The sequence below is a fragment of the Oryza glaberrima genome, chromosome 5 (genome assembly GCF_000147395.1).
Source record: "Oryza glaberrima chromosome 5, OglaRS2, whole genome shotgun sequence".
Lineage (NCBI taxonomy): Eukaryota > Viridiplantae > Streptophyta > Magnoliopsida > Poales > Poaceae > Oryza > Oryza glaberrima.
Window position 1 is genome coordinate 22,943,779 of NC_068330.1, and position 24,312 is coordinate 22,968,090.

At 45.2% G+C, this 24,312-nt stretch overlaps 2 protein-coding genes and 1 non-coding gene across 3 annotated transcripts; 2 read left to right on the forward strand and 1 right to left on the reverse strand.

Moving 5' to 3' along the window:
• The first annotated feature begins 13,620 nt into the window (after positions 1-13,620).
• Positions 13,621-13,692, forward strand: TRNAD-GUC (transfer RNA aspartic acid (anticodon GUC)). The gene has a single exon. It is a non-coding gene; the product is annotated as a tRNA-Asp (tRNA).
• A 6,127-nt stretch (positions 13,693-19,819) lies between these two features.
• LOC127772794 (RING-H2 finger protein ATL67-like) lies at positions 19,820-23,080 on the forward strand. Its single transcript, XM_052298772.1, has one exon. It carries the CDS (start codon positions 20,094-20,096, stop codon positions 20,712-20,714), a length of 621 nt encoding a protein of 206 aa, XP_052154732.1. The 5' UTR covers positions 19,820-20,093; the 3' UTR covers positions 20,715-23,080.
• Positions 23,081-23,156: 76 nt separating this feature from the next.
• On the reverse strand, positions 23,157-24,133 carry LOC127772793 (uncharacterized). The gene has a single exon (XM_052298771.1). It carries the CDS (start codon positions 24,037-24,039, stop codon positions 23,272-23,274), a length of 768 nt encoding a protein of 255 aa, XP_052154731.1. The 5' UTR covers positions 24,040-24,133; the 3' UTR covers positions 23,157-23,271.
• Positions 24,134-24,312: the final 179 nt, after the last annotated feature.

Sequence of the window (24,312 nt, forward strand, 5' to 3'; positions counted from 1 at the left end):
TCAACTATCAAAACCGTTCGCTTTAGATCCTTCGGTGATTTTGACCCAGTTTTATCTGACATGGCGGCTGAGTGAGCGTGGACCTCACATGTCAGCGTGGCCACGTTAGCCTCCTCTCTCTTTTCCCCTCTTCTCTCCCTTCCTCATCTCTCTCTCTCTCTCTTTCTCCCTCAACAAGGTTAGCGGTGTGAGACGGTGACGTGGCGGTGGTGATGGCGGCGACGCTGCCGGGAGGGAGGGGAGGGAGGGAGCGGCACGCGGGCGGTGGGGGAAAGAGCGGCGCATGGGTAGCGCCCGGCGGGGGAGGAGCCGTGCGCGGGCGGCGGAGGAGCGGCGCACAGGTACCACACGCTCTTCATGGTGCTCCGGCAGCAGTGTTTCCCTCACGGACGCGACGTTCGACCTTCTCCACCTCCTCCCACCTTATCGGCAACGATGACGACCGCATCAATGCAAGCAACGTGAGCACCTCATCTCCTCTGCGCCGGTGCCGCCCATCTCCTTCACGTCTGTCACGCCCTAAAAATCGTCTAATGTAAAAATACATTGTTTAAATCATTCTTTAGAAATTAAATTAAAAGCCTACAAGCTAAACTCTAATAATCTAGGAAAATTTTCAACATAAAAAGGAGCTAGATAAAATTTTATTAAATACTTTGCTTGTTCCTCTATTTTCTAGAATTTTCTGGGAATTATTTGAGCAAGGGAAGTATTTTTTAATAATTGGAACAATATTTCACAAAATATTTTAATTAAAAAGTTCAAAAAAAAACCCTTCCTTAAGTTGTTGGGCCGTTTTTGGCCCAACACTCCCTCTCTCCCGCGCGGCAAAGCCGGCCCAGCCCGCCACCACCGCCCCTCCCTCACGTGGAGGCCGACAGGTGGGGCCCACCTGTCGGTGGTGTCTCCTACCTCCGGCCGGCTGCAAGCCGAGCCCGAGCCGGCCGAGCCGCCGCCTTCCGCCTCTGATTCCGCCCCGATCTCTCCACCCCGAGTCCGGGTTTTTGAGGGGTTTTTATCCCCACATCTTCCTCTATCTTTCCCCTCAAGAATCGGAGCAAGAGGTTGAGTATTTTGCCCGAATTGAACTCGTTTTCGAGTTTATCTCCAAAACCGAGTTTTTGATTTCCCGAAGCGATTTCTTGCGGGAGGAGTCCGATCTCTTCAATCCAAGGCTATAAATAGGACCCCCTAGTCCTCCTCTTCCGTTTGCCCCCTCTCCCGTGGTCTCTCGTGCCTTGTAGCGCCGTCGCCACCCGCCTCAACCCGCCGTCGCCGCCGGTCATCCTCCATCCGCGCCGCGCCGCCGCCTCCGCCGTCGCCGTCGCTTGCCGTCGCTGCCGCTGGTTTCGCCAAGAGGTGGGGAAGCTCGGCCGCCTCCTCCCCTTCGCCGCCGGCCGCCGTAGCCTCGTCGCCGCCGGTCAACCCGAGCCGCCGCCGCCGCCTTCTCGACGCCGGCTAAGGTCGGTGGTCGTTCGGTGTGTTGATAAGTACCGTTGCGTTCGTCTCGTCGTCCTCTACGTGTACATGTCCTCCAAATTCGCAGCCGACCACCCTAGCTCCGGCGAGGGTGCAAACCGAGCCGGCCACCATTGATGATGTCATCATGACATCATCATCTTTTCTTTTTCCCGTTTTTCTAATAGATTAAATCTTTGGAAAATCATAACTAAATAACCGTAGATCCGTTTCAGGTGGTTCAAGTTGCTAAATTTTTCTAAAATCAATATCTACATGTTAAAAATATCCACATGTACTGTTTATGCTTGTTTTTGTACTGTTTTGTTGATTTTTGTTTAATTGCTTTAGTTTCCGACGTTCCGGAGGAGAGCGTTTCCGTTGAGGAAGGGTCCGAAGCGTTTGTGGAAGCCCAAGGCAAGTCACACAGATCCCAAACAACCCTTTGAGCATGTTGAACCCATTTAAAGCTATTATTTTATTTCAACTTATGCATTATTTTCGAATGTCATCGGGTGGTGAACCTTTTCCCAATTAATTAATGGCCAAAGATGATCTTATTTTCCTATGGGTTATAATGTGATTAGCATGAACCTTATATATTGGATTGGTTCAGCTAAATGCCATATGTATGTTTGCTTAGCCATGCTTAGAAACATTAGCTAACTAAAGGGGTTAAATATAAATTATATAATTATTCTTGTTAATTATGGTTACATTAAATGGTAGCTCACGATGGTTAATCGTGTGATGTTAATTAATTGCTAATTAAAACCTGGTTAAGGTGGGTTGTGAGCATATGGTTTTGATGGTTGTGCTCATGACAATTAAGGACCGGTTCGCGAGCTACTGTTGTGAAACATTTATCGTGCCAACCACAAGCTAGCGTGGGCAACGGCTTTATCTTTTGTATAGCATGATTCATTATAGTGTGCCAGACTGTGAAGCGGCGAGAAGTCCGTGGGGGTCGCTGGGGAGTCCATTGCCTCTGGTTTTGAGGGGGAGATTATGATCCAGGAACGGTGCACTGTGGTGAGTTGTGTTGTGCAAGAGGTATTGTCACAGTTCCTTTCCGAGGTACCGTGGTGGTACTAAGGCGCATGGTAACATGTTGTGGGATTGTGTCTTGTGGGTACAGTGGTACACCTCTGATCAGAGTTTAATCTATTCGAATAGCCGTACCCGCGGTTATGGGTGAATTGAGCAATGTTTTTCGTGATTAGTCTCATATTACACATTAAATGGTAACGGTGTTAGTTAATGTAACTCCTAGTTTGGAATGGTATATTCCTAGTTTGGAGGTTTAATTTGTTCAACTGGGGTTGGTTGTTCAAATGAGGTTGGGCCTATGCAACACGGGTGTGTTGTATGGTGTTTATTTAATATTGATTAATTATACAACTGTTTCACTATTCTCTTAAATATTTGTTAAATGCTGTTATGCAAATGAGCTATATTATGCCATCCTTTGTTATCCTGTGCACTTGCATATTTGCTGTGTGGCTTGTTGAGTATGTCATATGCTCATTCTTGCAATATTCAATCATCAGAAGAGGAGTATTTTAGCGAAGGTGATGATCTGGGGGATTGAGCTTGTTCTGGTTAAGATGCCTGTGGAGTGGAGTCGCCATAGCTGTTCCGTAGTTTGTTATAGTTTTATTTTTTCCGCTGCATAGAATGTTATTCTTTGAGAGGAACTATCTACCTCTGTGATAATTTATTATTTGCGAATATTAAATAGTTATTTATTTGTACTCTATTATCAATTTGTTATTGTGTGCCTCGGTTGATTCCTGGACGAGGGTTTAACACACATGTAAGCGTTTGGAATTTTGGATAGAAATTCCGGGCGTGACAAGTTGGTATCAGAGCCACCTTGACCTTAGGATAAGCCAAATGGTAAACCTTAAGTAGCCTTCAAAATATTTTGAAAAAAATAGAACTGCTCTTCTCTATTCTTTTACAAATTAATTAAGTTGGCAGCACATGCAAGGTTATGCACAAAATTAATTTAATTCATTTTCTTTTCTTTTAAAAGAAAAAAAAATTGTTCTTCTTAAAATGTTTCCTATTCCACCTTAGTAAACTTCATTGATTAGTCGGCACTGTACATCTATTATGGTATCGATAAAATCATGATAGCACTAGTACTACTCATCCTTCTTATGGTGACACTGTACCGTGCTTATAATAGATCATAAGTATTTTAGTTTTATTTTAGTTGTTTGTCAAAAAAAATTATTTGTCTCTGTCCAAAAAGTTAAATTCTAAAAATATATATATATATAATAGCTTAGTATGTGTCTTTTCTTTTATTTTTTTTTTCTTCCTCTTTGGTCAAATCAGTTAAGTCTAGAGGGTGCAGCTAACTTAAAAATATGCATTAATTCCTCCCTTCTATGTTTCTTTAGATGCCGCCCCATTCACCGAGAAACTTGATCAAGGTGTTAGGATTCGTCAGGGAGCTGAGGTTGATGGCTTTTGAGGTAGGTTATGAAGTTGCTCCTGAGTATCGCCGGATTTCCCATGACCCCAACGAGGAGAAGTGTCGTGTTCGTGTGACGTTGGCTAGTGATCGTGAAGACCTTCCGTCCATTAAGTTCGAAGCTGGAGGAAGATCGTACAACCATGCTTGTCAAGAAGCAGCTTTGGTGGCCATTGGAGAGTTGCGTCAACGCTTTGAAGAAGAGTTGGATTCATCAGCTTTCCAGTATCATCCTCACAAGCCTCATGGTCAAGACTATGGAACCTATACCTGTCCTGATGGTGAAGAGAGTGCCACTCTGATGCATGCGGTGCATATGCTTAGTGCTATGGATGCAGTAAGTGTGGAGCGAGACAAAGCAGCTCATGACAGGGAAAACTGGAATCGAGGCAAGATTTGCAAGTTGGAGAGCAAAGTGTACCGTCTACAGAAGGAATTAGCTGAACTTAAAGGAGAAACGCCGCCGCCAACACCCAAGCTTCGCCTCACTGCAAGAAAGAGAACCTGTCCGCCACCTCGTCTCCAGTTAGCTTCGAAGATTCGCGTGATGGGTGAAGCTGTGCCCGATCGTGCTGAACCTGTCATCGACATCGTAAGTGATGAGGAAGAAGAGGAAGACCCTGAAGAAAGAGAGCCAGCTACTCCAGAGGAAGAAGATCCATCGCTTCGTTCCGACGCAAGGCGGGATTAGTCGCTTAGTTAGATCGTTGCCGTAGTTCGCTGTGTTAGATTGCTTGTTCAAGTTTGCTTGTGAGTGTGTGGGTTTTAGTTGTTGCTTACATCATTGGTGGGATGTAACAGCATGAGTCTAGTTCTTTTGCTTGTCAGAGTGTAAGATAGTTGGTGAGATAGTGTTAATGCAATTTAAATGTAATCATACACAGTTAAGAGCAATATAGAATTTAAATTAATTAAATAACTCCGTTCTAAGGGTGTCTCTCTGTCGTTCTTTCCTGTTGTCTCTGCTTATCGTCAGATGGTGAACACGCGCACCGGAAGTGGAAGTGGAAGTGGAAGTGGAAGTGGAGCTGCTAACAATGGAGGAGATCCCACGCTAGCTCAGATTCTGGCCCAACAAACACAACTGATCAATCTGTTAGTGCAGCAGGCACAGAATCAGCAGGCAAACAATCAGAACCAGAATCCACCCCCACCTCCCCAAAACAAGCTGGCAGATTTCTTACGTGTGAGACCCCCTACCTTTTCAAGCACCACCAATCCAGTAGAAGCAGGAGATTGGCTGCATGCGGTGGAGAAGAAGTTGGATTTGATCCAGTGTACTGAGCAGGAGAAAGTTTCTTTTGCTTCGCATCAATTGCATGGTCCTGCTGCTGAATGGTGGGATCATTTTCGCCAAGGCAGGGCTGAAGGAGAGCCTATTACTTGGCAGGAATTCACGGCCGCTTTCAAGAAGACACACATACCAACGGGTGTTGTAGCCCTAAAGAAGAGAGAATTTAGAGCACTCAACCAGGGATCTCGTTCGGTCACCGAGTACCTCCATGATTTCAATCGTTTAGCTCGTTATGCTCCGGAAGATGTTCGCACCAATGAAGAGCGTCAGGAGAAGTTCTTGGAGGGACTGAATGATGAGTTGTCTTATGCCTTGATGTCTACGGATTTCCGGGATTTCCAGCAGTTGGTGGACAAGGCGATTCGTCAGGAAGACAAGTATAACCGGATGGAGCAGAAGAAGCGCAGGGCTGCCCAATTCAAGGCACAACAGGGCAGTAACCAGAGGCCGCGTCTCGTTACGGGACCTCAAGCTCCATCGTACCCTCAAGGAGGATCTTCATCAGTTGTCCGCCCCCAACGCCAGTTCTACAACAACAATACTGGTAATCGTGGCAATGACAACCGCAACATGGTTGCTCGTCCTGCAGCAACTCCAGCTCAGAACCAGCCCGTCAGGAAGGAACAGGGAAGCAAGCCAGGGGTGTGCTTCAATTGTGGTGATCCAGGACATTATGCTGATAAGTGTCCTAAGCCTCGGCGCGTGAAGAACGCTCCAGCCCCGAACAACTCCAATGCTCCAGCACCAAAGGCACGTGTTAATCATGTTGCAGCAGCAGAAGCTCAGAATGCACCAGATGTGGTTTTGGGTACGTTTCCTGTTAACTCTATACCCGCATCTGTGCTTTTTGATTCCGGTGCTACACATTCCTTTTTGTCTAAAAGTTTTGCGAGCAATCATGGGATGGAAGTTATTAGTCTTGGGAAACCTTTACTAGTTAATACCCCAGGCAATCAAGTATCTTCGACACAGTATTGTCCTTCCGCTACTATAGAAATAGAAGAAGTTCCTTTCCCATCCTCGCTTATCTTGCTAGAATCCAAGGATCTAGATGTTATCTTAGGGATGGACTGGTTATCTCGTCACAGAGGAGTTATAGATTGTGCCAACCGTAAGGTGACTTTAACCAGTAGCAATGGGGAAACCGTTTCTTTCTTTGTGTCCTCTCCTAAATATCGTGGTGTGATCTTAAACCAAGTTGCTCTACAAGAGATCCTCGTAGTACAAGACTACCCAGACGTGTTTCCCGAGGATTTGCCAGGTATGCCACCTAAGAGAGACATAGAGTTTCGGATAGACTTGGTACCTGGAACCAACCCTATCCATAAGAGACCATACAGAATGGCAGCTAATGAGTTAGCTGAGGTGAAGAGACAGGTGGATGATTTGCTTCAGAAAGGATACATCAGACCCAGTACTTCGCCATGGGGAGCACCAGTCATCTTTGTGGAGAAGAAAGATTATACTCAGAGAATGTGCGTGGATTATCGAGCGTTGAATGAGGTTACTATCAAGAATAAGTATCCTCTACCCAGAATTGATGACCTGTTTGATCAACTGGAAGGTGCTACAGTTTTCTCCAAGATAGATCTCCGTTCTGGATATCATCAACTTCGAATCCGTGAGGAAGATATACCAAAGACCGCCTTCACAACTCGGTATGGCTTGTTCGAATGTACCGTTATGTCATTTGGACTCACTAATGCCCCAGCCTTTTTCATGAATCTGATGAACAAGGTGTTTATGGAATATCTGGATAAGTTTGTCGTGGTGTTTATTGATGACATTCTTATTTACTCCAAGACGAAGGAAGAACATGAAGAGCATCTTCGTCTAGCTTTAGAGAAACTACGTGAGCATCAGCTTTATGCCAAGTTCAGTAAATGTGAATTTTGGTTGTCCGAAGTGAAGTTTCTTGGTCATGTCATTTCATCTGGAGGAGTGGCAGTAGATCCAAGCAATGTGGAGTCAGTGTTAAGTTGGAAGCAACCCAAGACGGTTTCAGAAATTCGTAGTTTCCTGGGACTTGCGGGGTATTACCGCAGGTTTATTGAGAACTTTTCAAAGATCGCCAGACCAATGACTCGTCTGCTTCAGAAGGAAGTGAAGTACAAGTGGACAGAGGATTGTGAACAAAGTTTCCAAGAACTGAAGAAAAGGCTAGTGACTGCGCCTGTGTTAATTTTGCCTGATTCGAGGAAAGGTTTCCAAGTGTATTGTGATGCATCCCGACTCGGTTTGGGTTGTGTGTTGATGCAAGAAGGAAAGGTGGTTGCCTATGCATCTAGGCAATTACGTCCTCATGAGAATAACTACCCAACGCATGACCTAGAGTTGGCAGCTGTGGTGCATGCATTGAAGATTTGGCGTCATTATCTTTTCGGTAACCGTACAGAGATGTATACGGATCATAAAAGTTTGAAGTACATTTTCACTCAACCTGATTTGAACATGCGTCAGCGAAGATGGTTAGAGTTGATTAAAGATTATGATATGGAAATCCACTATCACCCGGGGAAAGCAAATGTTGTAGCCGATGCTCTTAGCAGGAAAAGCTACTGTAATATGTCAGAAGGTCGACATTTACCTTGGGAGTTATGCCAAGAATTTGAAAAGTTAAACTTGGATATAGTCAGCAAAGGTTTTGTGGCTACTTTAGAAGCTCAACCTACTCTGTTTGATCAAGTTAGAGAAGCTCAAGTGAATGATCCTGATATCCAAGAAATAAAAAAAGAACATGAGAAGAGGAAAAGCCATCGGTTATGTAGAAGATGAGCAAGGAACTGTGTGGTTAGGAGAAAGAATTTGCGTCCCAGATAATAAGGAGTTGAAGGATACTATCATGAAAGAAGCTCATGAAACTTTGTATTCCATCCACCCTGGAAGCACTAAGATGTACCAAGACCTAAAGCAACAATTCTGGTGGGCCAGTATGCGACGTGAGATAGCAGAATATGTGGCTCTATGTGATGTATGTCAGCGGGTCAAGGCAGAACATCAGAAGCCAGCCGGTCTGTTACAACCGTTGAAGATTCCAGAGTGGAAGTGGGAAGAAATAGGAATGGATTTTATAACCGGTCTACCCAGAACGTCGGCAGGACATGATTCTATTTGGGTAGTGGTTGATAGGTTGACAAAAGTCGCTCACCTCATACCGGTCAAAACAACCTACACGGGGAATAAGCTTGCAGAGTTATACATGGCCAGAGTGGTATGTTTGCATGGCGTTCCTAAGAAGATAGTGTCAGATAGAGGTAGCCAGTTTACTTCGAAGTTTTGGCAGAAATTACAGGTAGAGATGGGTACCCGTTTGAATTTCAGTACCGCTTATCACCCTCAAACAGATGGTCAGACGGAAAGAGTAAACCAAATTTTAGAAGATATGTTGAGAGCCTGTGTTCTAGATTTTGGTGGAAGTTGGGATAAGAATTTGCCGTACGCGGAATTCTCATATAACAACAGTTATCAAGCTAGTCTGCAAATGGCTCCGTATGAAGCATTATATGGCCGAAAGTGCCGTACGCCGCTCCTTTGGGATCAAACCGGTGAACGTCAAGTTTTTGGGACAGACATATTGCGAGAGGCAGAAGAAAAAGTGAAGATTATCCAAGAAAGGTTGCGCGTTGCTCAGTCACGTCAGAAGAGCTATGCCGACAATCGTCGCAGAGATTTGGCTTTCGAAGAAGGAGATTATGTATACCTTCGGGTTACGCCGTTACGAGGTGTTCATCGTTTCCAAACCAAAGGGAAATTGGCACCGCGTTTCGTGGGACCTTTTAAGATTGCGAGTCGAAGAGGTGAGGTAGCTTATCAGTTAGAGTTGCCTCCGTCAATGGCGGGAATACATGACGTGTTCCACGTGTCTCAGTTGAAGAAATGTTTACGTGTACCCACGGAGGAAGCAGATCCTGATCGTATAGAGCTTCAAGAAGATTTAACTTATGTTGAGAAGCCAGTCAGAATCTTGGAAGTAAGCGAGAGGAATACCAGGAATCGCGTTATACGGTTCTGCAAGGTTCAGTGGAGCAATCATTCAGAAGAAGAAGCCACTTGGGAGCGAGAAGATGAATTGAAGTCAGCTCATCCTCATCTCTTCGCCAGTTCTTCTGAATCTCGAGGACGAGATTCCGTTTAAGGGGGGTAGGTTTGTCACGCCCTAAAAATCGTCTAATGTAAAAATACATTGTTTAAATCATTCTTTAGAAATTAAATTAAAAGCCTACAAGCTAAACTCTAATAATCTAGGAAAATTTTCAACATAAAAAGGAGCTAGATAAAATTTTATTAAATACTTTGCTTGTTCCTCTATTTTCTAGAATTTTCTGGGAATTATTTGAGCAAGGGAAGTATTTTTTAATAATTGGAACAATATTTCACAAAATATTTTAATTAAAAAGTTCAAAAAAAAACCCTTCCTTAAGTTGTTGGGCCGTTTTTGGCCCAACACTCCCTCTCTCCCGCGCGGCAAAGCCGGCCCAGCCCGCCACCACCGCCCCTCCCTCACGTGGAGGCCGACAGGTGGGGCCCACCTGTCGGTGGTGTCTCCTACCTCCGGCCGGCTGCAAGCCGAGCCCGAGCCGGCCGAGCCGCCGCCTTCCGCCTCTGATTCCGCCCCGATCTCTCCACCCCGAGTCCGGGTTTTTGAGGGGTTTTTATCCCCACATCTTCCTCTATCTTTCCCCTCAAGAATCGGAGCAAGAGGTTGAGTATTTTGCCCGAATTGAACTCGTTTTCGAGTTTATCTCCAAAACCGAGTTTTTGATTTCCCGAAGCGATTTCTTGCGGGAGGAGTCCGATCTCTTCAATCCAAGGCTATAAATAGGACCCCCTAGTCCTCCTCTTCCGTTTGCCCCCTCTCCCGTGGTCTCTCGTGCCTTGTAGCGCCGTCGCCACCCGCCTCAACCCGCCGTCGCCGCCGGTCATCCTCCATCCGCGCCGCGCCGCCGCCTCCGCCGTCGCCGTCGCTTGCCGTCGCTGCCGCTGGTTTCGCCAAGAGGTGGGGAAGCTCGGCCGCCTCCTCCCCTTCGCCGCCGGCCGCCGTAGCCTCGTCGCCGCCGGTCAACCCGAGCCGCCGCCGCCGCCTTCTCGACGCCGGCTAAGGTCGGTGGTCGTTCGGTGTGTTGATAAGTACCGTTGCGTTCGTCTCGTCGTCCTCTACGTGTACATGTCCTCCAAATTCGCAGCCGACCACCCTAGCTCCGGCGAGGGTGCAAACCGAGCCGGCCACCATTGATGATGTCATCATGACATCATCATCTTTTCTTTTTCCCGTTTTTCTAATAGATTAAATCTTTGGAAAATCATAACTAAATAACCGTAGATCCGTTTCAGGTGGTTCAAGTTGCTAAATTTTTCTAAAATCAATATCTACATGTTAAAAATATCCACATGTACTGTTTATGCTTGTTTTTGTACTGTTTTGTTGATTTTTGTTTAATTGCTTTAGTTTCCGACGTTCCGGAGGAGAGCGTTTCCGTTGAGGAAGGGTCCGAAGCGTTTGTGGAAGCCCAAGGCAAGTCACACAGATCCCAAACAACCCTTTGAGCATGTTGAACCCATTTAAAGCTATTATTTTATTTCAACTTATGCATTATTTTCGAATGTCATCGGGTGGTGAACCTTTTCCCAATTAATTAATGGCCAAAGATGATCTTATTTTCCTATGGGTTATAATGTGATTAGCATGAACCTTATATATTGGATTGGTTCAGCTAAATGCCATATGTATGTTTGCTTAGCCATGCTTAGAAACATTAGCTAACTAAAGGGGTTAAATATAAATTATATAATTATTCTTGTTAATTATGGTTACATTAAATGGTAGCTCACGATGGTTAATCGTGTGATGTTAATTAATTGCTAATTAAAACCTGGTTAAGGTGGGTTGTGAGCATATGGTTTTGATGGTTGTGCTCATGACAATTAAGGACCGGTTCGCGAGCTACTGTTGTGAAACATTTATCGTGCCAACCACAAGCTAGCGTGGGCAACGGCTTTATCTTTTGTATAGCATGATTCATTATAGTGTGCCAGACTGTGAAGCGGCGAGAAGTCCGTGGGGGTCGCTGGGGAGTCCATTGCCTCTGGTTTTGAGGGGGAGATTATGATCCAGGAACGGTGCACTGTGGTGAGTTGTGTTGTGCAAGAGGTATTGTCACAGTTCCTTTCCGAGGTACCGTGGTGGTACTAAGGCGCATGGTAACATGTTGTGGGATTGTGTCTTGTGGGTACAGTGGTACACCTCTGATCAGAGTTTAATCTATTCGAATAGCCGTACCCGCGGTTATGGGTGAATTGAGCAATGTTTTTCGTGATTAGTCTCATATTACACATTAAATGGTAACGGTGTTAGTTAATGTAACTCCTAGTTTGGAATGGTATATTCCTAGTTTGGAGGTTTAATTTGTTCAACTGGGGTTGGTTGTTCAAATGAGGTTGGGCCTATGCAACACGGGTGTGTTGTATGGTGTTTATTTAATATTGATTAATTATACAACTGTTTCACTATTCTCTTAAATATTTGTTAAATGCTGTTATGCAAATGAGCTATATTATGCCATCCTTTGTTATCCTGTGCACTTGCATATTTGCTGTGTGGCTTGTTGAGTATGTCATATGCTCATTCTTGCAATATTCAATCATCAGAAGAGGAGTATTTTAGCGAAGGTGATGATCTGGGGGATTGAGCTTGTTCTGGTTAAGATGCCTGTGGAGTGGAGTCGCCATAGCTGTTCCGTAGTTTGTTATAGTTTTATTTTTTCCGCTGCATAGAATGTTATTCTTTGAGAGGAACTATCTACCTCTGTGATAATTTATTATTTGCGAATATTAAATAGTTATTTATTTGTACTCTATTATCAATTTGTTATTGTGTGCCTCGGTTGATTCCTGGACGAGGGTTTAACACACATGTAAGCGTTTGGAATTTTGGATAGAAATTCCGGGCGTGACAACGTCGTTCCGTTGCCGCCTGTCTCCTTCCGCTGACCAGCTCCTCTTCGCCAATGTCGATGCTGCCATTCTCCTCTTTGCCGGTGCCGGTGCCAGTGCCCATCTCTGCACGCGGATGCGATGCAACAAGGGAGGGAGGAGAGGAGAGGAGAGGGGAATGGGACGCTAGTGTGTTGGCGAGGAGAATTGGCGAGGTGGAATTGGAAAGAGGCGGTGCACAACGGAGAGGTAGGTAGGCAGGCGGCTCCCGTCTCCGTCGCCCCTCCCCCTCTTCCTAAGCTAGTTCGGGTTCCTTCTCCCCCTGCGCCGCACTTGCCCGCTGACGCCGCCGGTTCGCTTGTTCTTGCCGCCCTTCTGGTACGGCGGTGGTCCCGCCTCACCCTGCCGTCGCCCTCCTCTCTCGTGTCACCCCATCGGCCAGCATGTGCCCTTTGAGCAGTGAAGTGAGAGAGATAAGGAAGGGATAGAAGAGGGGAAAAGAGAGAGGAGGCTAACTTAGGCACGCTGACATGTGGTCACATGCTGACTTAGCTGCCACATCGGATAAAACCAGGGTCAAAACCACCGAAGGACCTAAAGCGAACGGTTTTGATAGTTTAGGATTGCCCGGTATCTGGTTTAGCGGTTAGGGGACGATTTTGTAACTCGATGACAAGTTGAGGGACCTTTGGTGTACTTTTTCCCTCGTAACCCAGTGTCTCTTCGGAAGGCTTCGCAAAGGTATAAGTGAGCTATCCATCAGTTTGATTTTTTTTTTAAAAAAAGCTACTCCCTCCGTCCCTTTTTAAGTGCAGCCATGAGTTTCCACGCACAACTTTGATCGTCCGTCTTATTTGAATTTTTTTATATAATTAGTATTTTTGTTGTTATGATGTGATAAAACATGAAAAGTACTTTACTCGTGACTTATGTTTTTTTTAAATTTTTTTTCAAATAAAACGGACGATCAAAGTTAGGTGCGGAAAACTATGGCTACACTTAAAATAGGACGGAGGGAGTATCCATCAGTTGTGTGTACGATACTGTTACGTAGTCCCTCCGTTTTACATTATAAGATATTTTAGTCTCTCTATGTTTCATCTAAACTCACTAACATTTATATGAATTTTAGACACATATATAAAAAATATATATAATAAATTTTCTTAAAATCCAAAATATCTTATAATGCAAAACAAATAAAGTAGGTACTATTTAGCTTTTTTTAAGGATAATGGTGTATTTAGCCGGTCTAGATCTTATTATACTATCATCTTTGTATCATCTAATTGCGACGATAAACACTTAAAATCCTTTTGTGTTACATGCAAATACGTAATAGCATGCTATTGCTCCAGGCTGGCATGGCCGATCACTAGTTTATCATGCCATATATTTACAAACGAGGAAAATATGCCGATAAATATGTGCCTATCGATAACCGTATATCGAAGTCGTTGTAGTATAGTGGTGAGTATTCCCGCCTGTCACGCGGGTGACCCGGGTTCGATCCCCGGCAACGGCGATATATGTTTTTCCCCAATTATCATGTGCTATATTGATCTTGTGACAAATTTAGTCTATTAAATTTTCACTTCGATGAAAAAAAAACTTAATTTTGGTATAGTTATCAAAATTTTGGCAACTTGCTAAAATTTTGGTAGGATTTCTTATAGCCACTTTTTTTTTTTGACAACTTTACCAAAATTTGGTAAGGTTGAAAATGGTATCAAAGTGAACATGCCCTTATAAAACTAATTACGTAAATAAAAGCTAATTCGCGAGATAAAACTTTTTAAGCCTAATTAATCCATAATCAGAGAATGTTTACTGTAGCATCACATAGGTTAATCATGGATTAATTAGGTTCAATAAATTCGTCTCGCGAATTAGTCCAATGTTATGGATGGGTTTTATTAATAATCTACGTTTAATATTTATAATTAGTATTCAAATATCCGATGTGATAGGGATTAAAAAGCTTTAGTCCCATCTAAACAGGATCTTAGTCTTTACCTGGCTAGAAACATTGTTTACTGTAGCATCACATAGGTTAATCATTGATTAATTAGGTTCAATAGATTCATCTCGCGAATTAGTCCAAAATTATGGATGGGTTTTATTAATAATCTACGTTTAATATTTATAATTAGCATCCAAATATCCGATGTGATAGGGACTAAAAAGTTTTAGTCCCATTTAAACAGGGTATTAGTCTTTACCCCGCTAGAAACATTCTTCTCTGTCCTTTTCTTTTCTCCAACAAAAGTTGGATTAAGATTAAAATTTTTGTGGCACGCTTTTCAAACTGCTAAACGATGTGTTTCATACGAAAACTTTCTATATGAAAGTTGCTCTAAAATATCATATTAATCTATTTTTCAAGTTTGTGATAATTAAAACTCGATCAATCATAAGTTAATACCACCTCGTTTTACATACAAAACTCAATATTCATCTTCATCTTCATCTTTAGGAGATTCAAACACCACCAGTCAGCTAGTGGAGGAGGCGAGATATTAGGAAAAAGTTTATTTTGCTTCCCTTTACAATTAGCCCAAGTCTGGTTTCCATTTCTTAACCACTAATCAAATATGAAATCTCCCTCAACTGACTGGACCAATTTAACTCTCGTCAATTTGAAAAGCGGTTACATTCTATGTGTCGTCTGATTTCCATTTCTTAACCATAAATCAAATATAGAATCTCTCAACTGTTAAGACAGAACAATTTACCCCTCTAGTTAATTTGAAAAGCCGTTTCATCCTACGTCGCTTATATGATACATTGACCTGATCTTTATCCTATATGACTACGTGGTGTTTATGTGACACTATAAAGAAAAAAAAACACCAATATGACACATATGTCAATGGCAGTCCGATTGAAAGAAAAATCAAATAAAACCAAAAAATATGGCCCCATATGATCCCTATATGTTCCACCAGTGGCGGGAGAGATATTGAGGAAGGGGAGGAAGAAATGGAGTCTCTGCCATGTAGGCTCCACTGATTTTTTTTTCTAACAGAAATGCTATGTACTTCCTCCGTTCAACAACAAAATCTAGCACATCCTATACTACGAGTATCATCTAGATGCCACATCAAATGAAACCGTTGTCCCCTGTCCAAACCACCCCAGAGAGGGAAAACGAACCGGTTGGTAATTGAGGAAACCTCTGCATTCGATTGTATGGATAAGGGACGAAAGTTGGAGGGGAGAGATCAAACGGACATTTTGCACGATATTACGACATTTCCAAGTTTCTAAGGTCCAAAAAGGCCCAATAGATCATGTGACCTCCGTACATAGCCTACTAGGAACTAACTACCAGCCCGACCCAGCTACAAAGTATATTTTTCCTCCCTCATCTCTTCTCCCAATTGAACCGCATACCTCAACCATAAAACTAGGTATAACGCCCCCATATCTTCAAAAACCGGTGCAAATCGACTTCTTCGATGTTAGGAAACATTTTCCGGCGCGTTGACCCAGCTAGTGACGTGGCATGTTGACTCGCTGAGTCGGTAGATGGGAGGCTCCCGGCGCGTGCAAGGGAAGAGGAAAGCATGGCGAGGGCACGCCAGCCATGCATGTGAATACGGCAAGCTCAACCTTGACCGCCGTCGCGCCGCTTGCAACGGGCTCATCGAGCTCTACCTCACATGCGACAAGCTCGCCTCCGTGGGTGCTCCTCGACAGGTTCCTAGTCGACTGGGACATCGTTTCCTACACGGCCATGGTGACCGGCCACGCGAAGCACAGTTTCTTCAACGAGGCCGTGCTGTTGTTCTTCGCCATGGTGGATGATTGCAATGTGTCCATTGCTATTCTCGTTGTGCAAGTAAATCAAGGACCCGTTGTGGGCCAATCGCCCTCGGATCTCTCGGCGGAGAGCAACATCGCTAGCCGTTAGGTCCTACCCGCTGCTACCTAGCGAGTCGACATGAGGGGTGACAGGGAGAGGGGTGTTGGCCGCCACAAGCTAGGGGCTCATGGCGTTGTCAAGGCCGCCTGCCCCGCGCTAAAACGTTGGCCCTCATGGGGCGAGGCTCCGTCACCAGCCCTTGGAGGGTCCGCTTGTGACCTCCAGTTCAATGCCTAGAAGGTTGACCTCCTTGCACCCTTCTCCTCTCTCCATGACATGCTCCACTACTGAGAAGATCGTCGTCCTCTTCGGCTCTCATACCGCCGGCAACACCCACCACTCCTTCTTCCCCGAGCTTTCGCGTCCTTCTGCACCACCACAACCTCCTAAGCTCCCGTCCTGACCTCGTCGAGCACCTCGCCGGACCGCCTTCCTCACCGGCTGCTACTACCACCTTACGCTGCCTCGCTACCGTTGGGAGAGATGGAAAATAGAGGAGTCCCTGTCACGTGGGTCTTACTTGCTGACTTACCAAGTCAATCATGATCAACTTGTCACGTTGTTGACGAAAAAATCGAACACACCGGCTGTTAACAACCAAATTTAGTAGCATCTGTGTCAGGAAAGAGGATTTGATCAAAGCGGAATCGGAGGCGGACATCGAGTTCGAAAACAGAGCAGGAATCGGCTGGAGTCCAGATCGGCTACGGTTAGGATCGGCTAGGTCTGAGTCGAGCTAAATAAGCTGATACATCCGATTCCGACAATACGACTTGTACGCGACATCGGGTTCACGTTAATGTACTTCTAGATGATTGCCACGCATGGATAGAGTCCTGGGGAGGCAATTGTATCTATTAATTAGGATATTTTATGTAAATTCCTTATAAATAAATGTGGGCAAAAGTCTGCCGCAAAGACTTATAGTATCTTAGAGTTTGTTAGAGATAATGGTCATGTCCGGTATGGGCATATCTTGTAATTCTCGGGTATAAATAGACCCCGAGCCCTATGTAATTTTTTGAACACACACGTTCAATACAATTTCGGCGCATCGCCACCCTTTTGCTTTAGTTTTGTTTCGACGAGTTCTTGCTTTCGGGTTGAGCTGCATCGATTTCGATCTTCAACAAGAGGTAAAATTCGTTATGACAGATTGCGTTCTTAGGATTAGTGCCTCCATCTTTATGACACTCTAATCTTGTTTATGTAGTTCGTCGAGTTATCATATATCTTACATAATCTCTAGCAATATCACCATCTAATCCACTATCGGCCAATATCTGTATGCAGAAGGCAGCCGATTAGGTTAGATCTTGATGTTGATATAGATTATATAAGATATCTACCATTCTATGAAACTTCTAGCGGCTTGATTGTCTAGATATCGTTCTTCTTTTCATACTTAATGCTGCATCAGTTGAGTTTGATCTATTAAGTCGTGCTTAGAATATTGATCTCTAGCCTACCTTCTAGTTGCCGATTAGAATAGCATCGGAGTTTCAGCCGATCGTATCTGATTTAGCCATATTTATTCTATATGTCTCATTGATATGCTAAATCTGCCCTTTATACTAAGATCTAAATATGTTAGGCTTTTGTTTGATAAATTGTACCTGCTTTAATATCCTGATATAAAGTGGTATCGGAGTATTAGCCGATACACGCTAGATCTATTTGATCGGCTACACTATAAACATATATAATCTTGTTATTGACATATATTTCGATCTAAGTGATTTATACTGTCTCGGCATGATGACCGATCTATCCCAATCACTTGATTTAAGTATATATCGATATAAGGAGTATATATCGTTAATATCTACAGCCGATCGAGTAGATTTAGTTCTTCTTTACTTATTCATGATTGCCGATCGTTACACGGGTGACATCGGCCCAAAGATAAATGATATGTCATCGGCATCTAGCCGATCGGCTATCATTTATAGATTTAACCACGGTTTCTTTGCTTCTATTTCTTGTTGATTACAGGATCAAATCAACTGGCACGCTAATACATCCGAAGGCGAGCTTTGGACCTGCACTGGAGTTAAGCAGATCTCCCAGGCCACGTGTTTTCTGTCAACACCGGCCTAGGAGATCTGCTTAACTCCTGTGCAGGTCCAAAGATTGATGAGATGCGGGCGTGCCAGTCGATTTGATCCTGCAACTGACAAGATATGTAAACAGCAGATAAAAAAGCCGATCGGCTGTCAAGCCGATGTAGTGATTCCAGCCGATGCCGATACCAGGCAATAGCGATAGGGTTTAAGCAATCGGCTATATGTCCAATGTAGATGATGATATAAAGGCAATCGGCTGATGTAATATAATAAGCACTGATCCGAAGGTTAAAGCATACATCGGTTGGAGGTCCGATGTCATGAAATCCAAAAGATTAGATTAAACAGTGAAACCTTTGTTGTCATCGGCTAAATCCAACTTATATGTATATACAATCCTTATGAGATGCAATGTCCAGATAACTCATCGGCTGAAACCCCGATGAAACCCTTATTGACAATCAAGAAGCAGGCTAGAGATTATGGTTCTAAGCACGACTTAGTTGATCAAACTTAACTGATGCAGTACTAAGTATGAAAAGAAACATAATATCTAGACAATCAAGCCGTTGACTGAGTTTTTAGGGTGGTAGATGTCTAAGCTAATCTAATCTAGCAATGCGATTTAGCCAATACCGGCAGAAACCCTAAAACAAGAAGCAGCCGATAGAGCTAAATTGATATGCTAAGACTAGATAAACATAGACATATGATAAATAGGTAGGCAAATATATCATCCAAACCAGAGCAATCCAAGAGATCGAATGTCCTGATGCAGCCTTGAACGACGCCAACGTAGACGATACAATTGCCTGGACCGGCGGAACATTGGACTTATCCCTTCGTCGGAGATCGAAGACGATGCAGCCCCGTGTCGGGTGCCAAGTTCCGCCGGAACGTAAAAGCAAAGTAGAAGTAAAAAGGGTGGCGATGCGCCGAATTGTATTGATCGTAGCGATAGATTACATAGACCCCGGGTGTACATATTTATACGCATGGGTTGATACAAGTTCTTGTCGGACAAGAAAGAAACTTTCCTAAAGATAAAAGGAAAAGATAAAGTCCTTATAGGACACTAAACACACTTTCCTAAAGATAAAAGAAAACTAACAAACTATTCCTAATTAATAGATAACTTGTCATGCCGCATTCTCTTTGAACTCGGTCTCTTCTAGATAAGCTTCCTTTAGTAGATCAATTTTCTTAACCGAATATTGCAAGAATCCGACAATTGACGACTTGACAACTCTCATCGGCTAATCTCAGGACTTCGAAGCCGATGCTGACTCTAAACCGATGACTACTCCGGGCTTACCAAATTTCACTGTTAACACACGTCAGCTAAAAAACATTTCCTAAACCATCGAAAAAGTCGATTTGCACCGGTTTTCATATGCTGGAGAGGCATTATACTCGGTTTTGCGGTTGAGCCTTGAGAGATGCGATTCAATCATAGGCAAGATAAGAAGGGAGTTAAAATAGACTTATTTCCACCAGCAAATGTATGCCACCATGTTAGACTTGGATATTCCCAGCCCAGTAATCTCTCGTCAGGTCCCCTCGGTCCGCGCGCCGGGAATCACCGAAACCTATGTGGCCCATCATCCGCCGGTCCGTGTGGCCTTCCAAGGAGAGCGACGCGGCGAAAGCCTCACGCGTTTCGTTCCCCCCTTGGCCCCCTCCCCGCTCACTCACCCAGCCGCTCCATCGGCTCGGCAGCGAGCGGCAGAGGAAACCGGCAAACCGCGGTGCGCGGCACGGCGCGCGTCCTGCACTCCAGCTCCGCGCCATAACTGCGATCCCCTCCTCCTCGGCCTCCCCCCTCCTCACCGGCAATTAATGCCGCCAACTACCAGATCCACCCCTCCGGAAACCTAAAACAAAATACCCCTCTTCCCGTTTTGCCCCTCCTCGGCTCTTCTCCCACCCCAGCCGCGCCCCCCCGCACGCCATGCCATTCCGCCCCACGGTCTCGCCGCCGCCGCCGCCGTCATGGCGTCGTTCCTCGACTCGTTCTCCTCGCTCGGCGTCGGGTACGCGGTCGCCATCGCGCTCGGCTTCCTCGTCCTCCTCGCGTCGCTGCTCCTCGCCTTCTACTTCTGCTCCCGCCGCGGCGGGGCCGGGGTCGTCCGCCGCGGCGGCCAGGGGGTCCACTCCGCGCGCCACGCCGTGTCCTCCGCGTCCAGCTCCGGGCACATCTCCATCACCGTCCCGCGGGTCATCTTCGTCGCGGACGACTCCGACTCCCCGGGCTCCTCGTCCCGCGGCGGCGCCGGGGGCGGCGCGGCGTCGTCGCCCGTCGGGCTCGACCCCGCGGTGATCGCCTCTTACCCCAAGGTGCCCTTCTCTAGGGCGGCGGCGGGGGCGGACGCCGAGGCCGCGTGCTCGATCTGCCTTTGCGAGTACAAGGAAGGGGAGATGCAGCGCATGATGCCCGAGTGCAGGCACAGGTTCCACCTCATGTGCCTGGACGCGTGGCTGCGGCGGAGCGCGTCGTGCCCGGTCTGCCGGTCCTCGCCCATCCCCACTCCAGTCTCCACTCCGCTCGCCACCCCGCTGTCGGAGCTCGTCCCGCTATCACAGTACGCCGCCGACCGCCGGCGCCACAGGTGACGGAATTGGGTGCATCATGTCTTCTCTTCTATATTCGTTTTTGGCACCATTTTCTACTGGTTATCAACGATGGGATGGTGTATCCATTGTTTCATTGTTCAGATGAGGTTCGGCTGATCCATGGCAATATTAGTATATTTAGCCATTTAGGTGAGATTGTGGACTAGGACAGCCTTGACTTTGAGGAAGTTTTGCTTGGTAGCAGTAGATCGTTGCACTGAAGCAGACATGCAGTGTATATACATTGTTTTTTTCCATTCGGATATAGTAGCTTTTACCAAGTAAGGTTACTGGTAGCCCTACAGTTGTATGTGCAAGATCAATATCTGAATTGCTTCATTCCAGTTATATATATATGATTATTGCACTTACATCACTTGTATGTTGGTTACCATTCTTTGGCGGCAAGGACATGAAAGGAAAAAAAAGTTATTTATCACAGGATATAGCATTTTATCATCATAATGATTTTCATGCTGTAACGGAAGGGGAATATCCTAACTAACGGTCTTTGTCGGGACTCGACATATTTCTTGGTTTTAAATACAGTTAGCTACTGGATTATCGATAATTTTGCGCATTGATGTATGTAGCGTGGACTTTTTTGAATTAATGTTTGGTTCCGGAGTCATAAATTAAGTAGCAGAGAACATTTATTTGCTTTTGTAGTTCACTTGCCTTGTTAGGCAATTGTCTTTTCCTCAACAGGATCAGTTATTTTGAACTTTTCAGGGAGGTATATGTAATAACATTTGAGATAACTGTTATGCCGGTTGCTTCTCCAGATCAGTTCATCCTGTTTTTTAAGTTAGCTTGAATTCTGAACTGTTATCCTTATTGGGTGAAATGGTCATACTTTCCCACTTTGGTCATTTGATTTGTGTTTATTAGTTTAGTTCATGTTCGGTGTTAATGTTCTTTGTTTCTATGGAGGTATATATACCGCTGTTTTCCATGAATTAAGCTAGTAACAGCTGTAATGAACTTGTATGTCCCTAAATGTGAGAATGTGTGCTATGTCATTCAGGATACTTTAATTGCAGAGTAAGAAGGTTTTTTCATGTTAACTGGAAAGTTGTGACTACCCACTAGTTCATATTTAGACAGCTACCTATTGAATAATGACCCTTATACTGTTATGAATAGTCGATGTCAGAGTTATTTTGTTTTAGTCTGAATTTCCCATCTAGCACTGTGCTGTTCTCATGGTGACATTCTGTTTGGGTGCACTATTTTAACTTGTCATTTCCTTGTTATTCTATTTGCACTGTGAGGTTAGACAGCTTGCAGATTTTGACGCCATCTGAAGATGGTTATGTGAGTTGGAACTTGGAGGGACTATTATGACCCCACTTTCATTCATGGAATCTTGAGGGGATGTGTATGTGTTCATAACTTCATATGGGGTTGAACAACAAGAGCTAATGTGGAACATGTTATCATGCTCTGCACATGCCTTGGTATCTGTTGGCTAGTTATGCCTGAACTTTGAGCAGCAAAAACTTGGAATTTTTTTTTTCATTTTACTTGATGTAGTTACGAATACCTCACTGATTAGAATGTTTTGTGTGCTAAACTCAATGCACTTGTATGAGTACCTGCCAGCTACACCTCTAAATTCCAATTCACTGACTGTGATAGTCTAGGTTGATCTTTTTCTTTCATGTTTGATACATGCAGTTTGTGTGCTGTGCTGTTATTTTCTAATTACGGTATGGTTGTACCTAACAATTTTCTTTGGCACGGGACCTTACCCAAGTCAATAGCTAAAATCGTTAGGGACAATCGGTAGTTCAAGTTCTGAATTATTTTTTTAGCCACATTACCTTTTGTTTTGCTTTTCCCCCCTAATGTAATGTATGTGATTCTTGAAACTTTTGTGATAATTTTTGTTTTATGTAAATTGATAACTTTTATGTATTGTCCAGTTTCATTAGTTACATTCCCTTGGTCGTTCATTTCTAGGCTTCTAGCACAGTAGCACGGCCATCTGTGCTGGTAAGAAGCTAATTTTTTTTTTCTTCTATAGCTGGTATCTACAGAGGAAACCTGGAATGCTATCAGAATGCTATCTACTGTATATCACCTTTAATTGGTTATTTTCCTGTCTGTTTTATACATACTCTGAGGCTGTTGTGGTTGACAATGCACTCCTATCTTGCTGGCAGAGGTATATGGTGTTTCATTTTCATGCGGTCTATTCAAACCACCATTTTACTGGCGTTGCAAAGGTTTCGTTACATCCTTTTAGCTAATTAATCCTTATTCATCGTCAGTAAACATGGTAGTGCGTCTGCATCTATAAAGTTCATGTAACTCAGGGCTGCTAGCCTGCTACCCAAATCGGGTCTACCCAATCCATCAAACACAGGCATATAATGCTATTGGGTATCATTTTCCTAGAGAGAATTCGATCTGTGAACACACGAAAGTAGCATAATATATATCCAGAAAAACATACATACGAGAGTAGCAGAATATACATCCAGAAAAATACATATTCATATGTAGTGAGGTAATGACAATGCCGTACTGATTCACACAATAAAGCCGCTGATCAGCTCACGATTGCAACGCAATCCACGCTCCTAGTCTGCACGCCCGACTTGGCCCCGTCCCCGGGCAGCAGCACGCCGGCGATGCCAGCTACGTCCAAGATGACCGAGCAGTTCATCCGAACGTCGAGGCTCTTCTTGATGATCCCCAGCACGCTGACCCTCGCCCTCATCGCCGTGTAGGTGGTCAGGTCGTACTCCTGCCCGAGTATCAGCCCCGTGCCGTTGAGCACCGACGCGAGGCGGTCGGCGAGCAGGTCGAGCGTAATGTTCATCCTCACCGTCTTGTCAGCGCCGACGCTGCCGGCGGGGACGTACGCCACGCTCACCGTCTTCCCCTTGTAGTACACGTCCGTCTCGCTCCGGGAGAACCGGAGCGACGCGGCGTTGGGGTTCTTGACCGAGACGTCGGCGGTGAGCGTCGCGTTGGTCGCCACGGTGCTCCCGATGCCGGTGCCGGTGCCGGGGCCGGGGCCGGTGCTGATGGCCGTCACCCACACGCCGTTCATCGTGATGCGGGGGTCCTTCACCCTGAACACGGTGAGCGCGAGGACGAGGATGACGAGGCCGACGACGACCAGGGTGGTCACGCAGCAGCCGCAGCAGCAGAGCGCGCGCCGCCGCTTCCGGAGGTACTGCATGGACCGCCACCCCGTCGCCGCCTGGGCCGCCTCCTCCTCCCCCACGCCGGTCGCCGCCGGGTGGACCGACGGGGATGGCACCGCGAATGGCCGCGCCGGCTCGTTCTTGTTCTCCGCCGCCGTCGCCATGGGAGCTGGAGATAGGTAAGCTAGCAAATGGCACGAACGGACACGGCCGTTTTGTTGGTTACTTGTCTGAATGGTTCACACCTGCTAGCTCGAAACTGCTCCGCTGTTCCTGGTCTTGGTCTTCGATTTATACATGTGGCCGAGCAAGTCCACTGTCATGGCTGCGACACTGTCATGCGCCGGGTTTGACACGTACGCTTGACTCGTGGAAGCTTGAGATGATGGCTTAACGTTTGCTGCTGAGTCCATAGCCGTGTAATTTTCACGGACTGT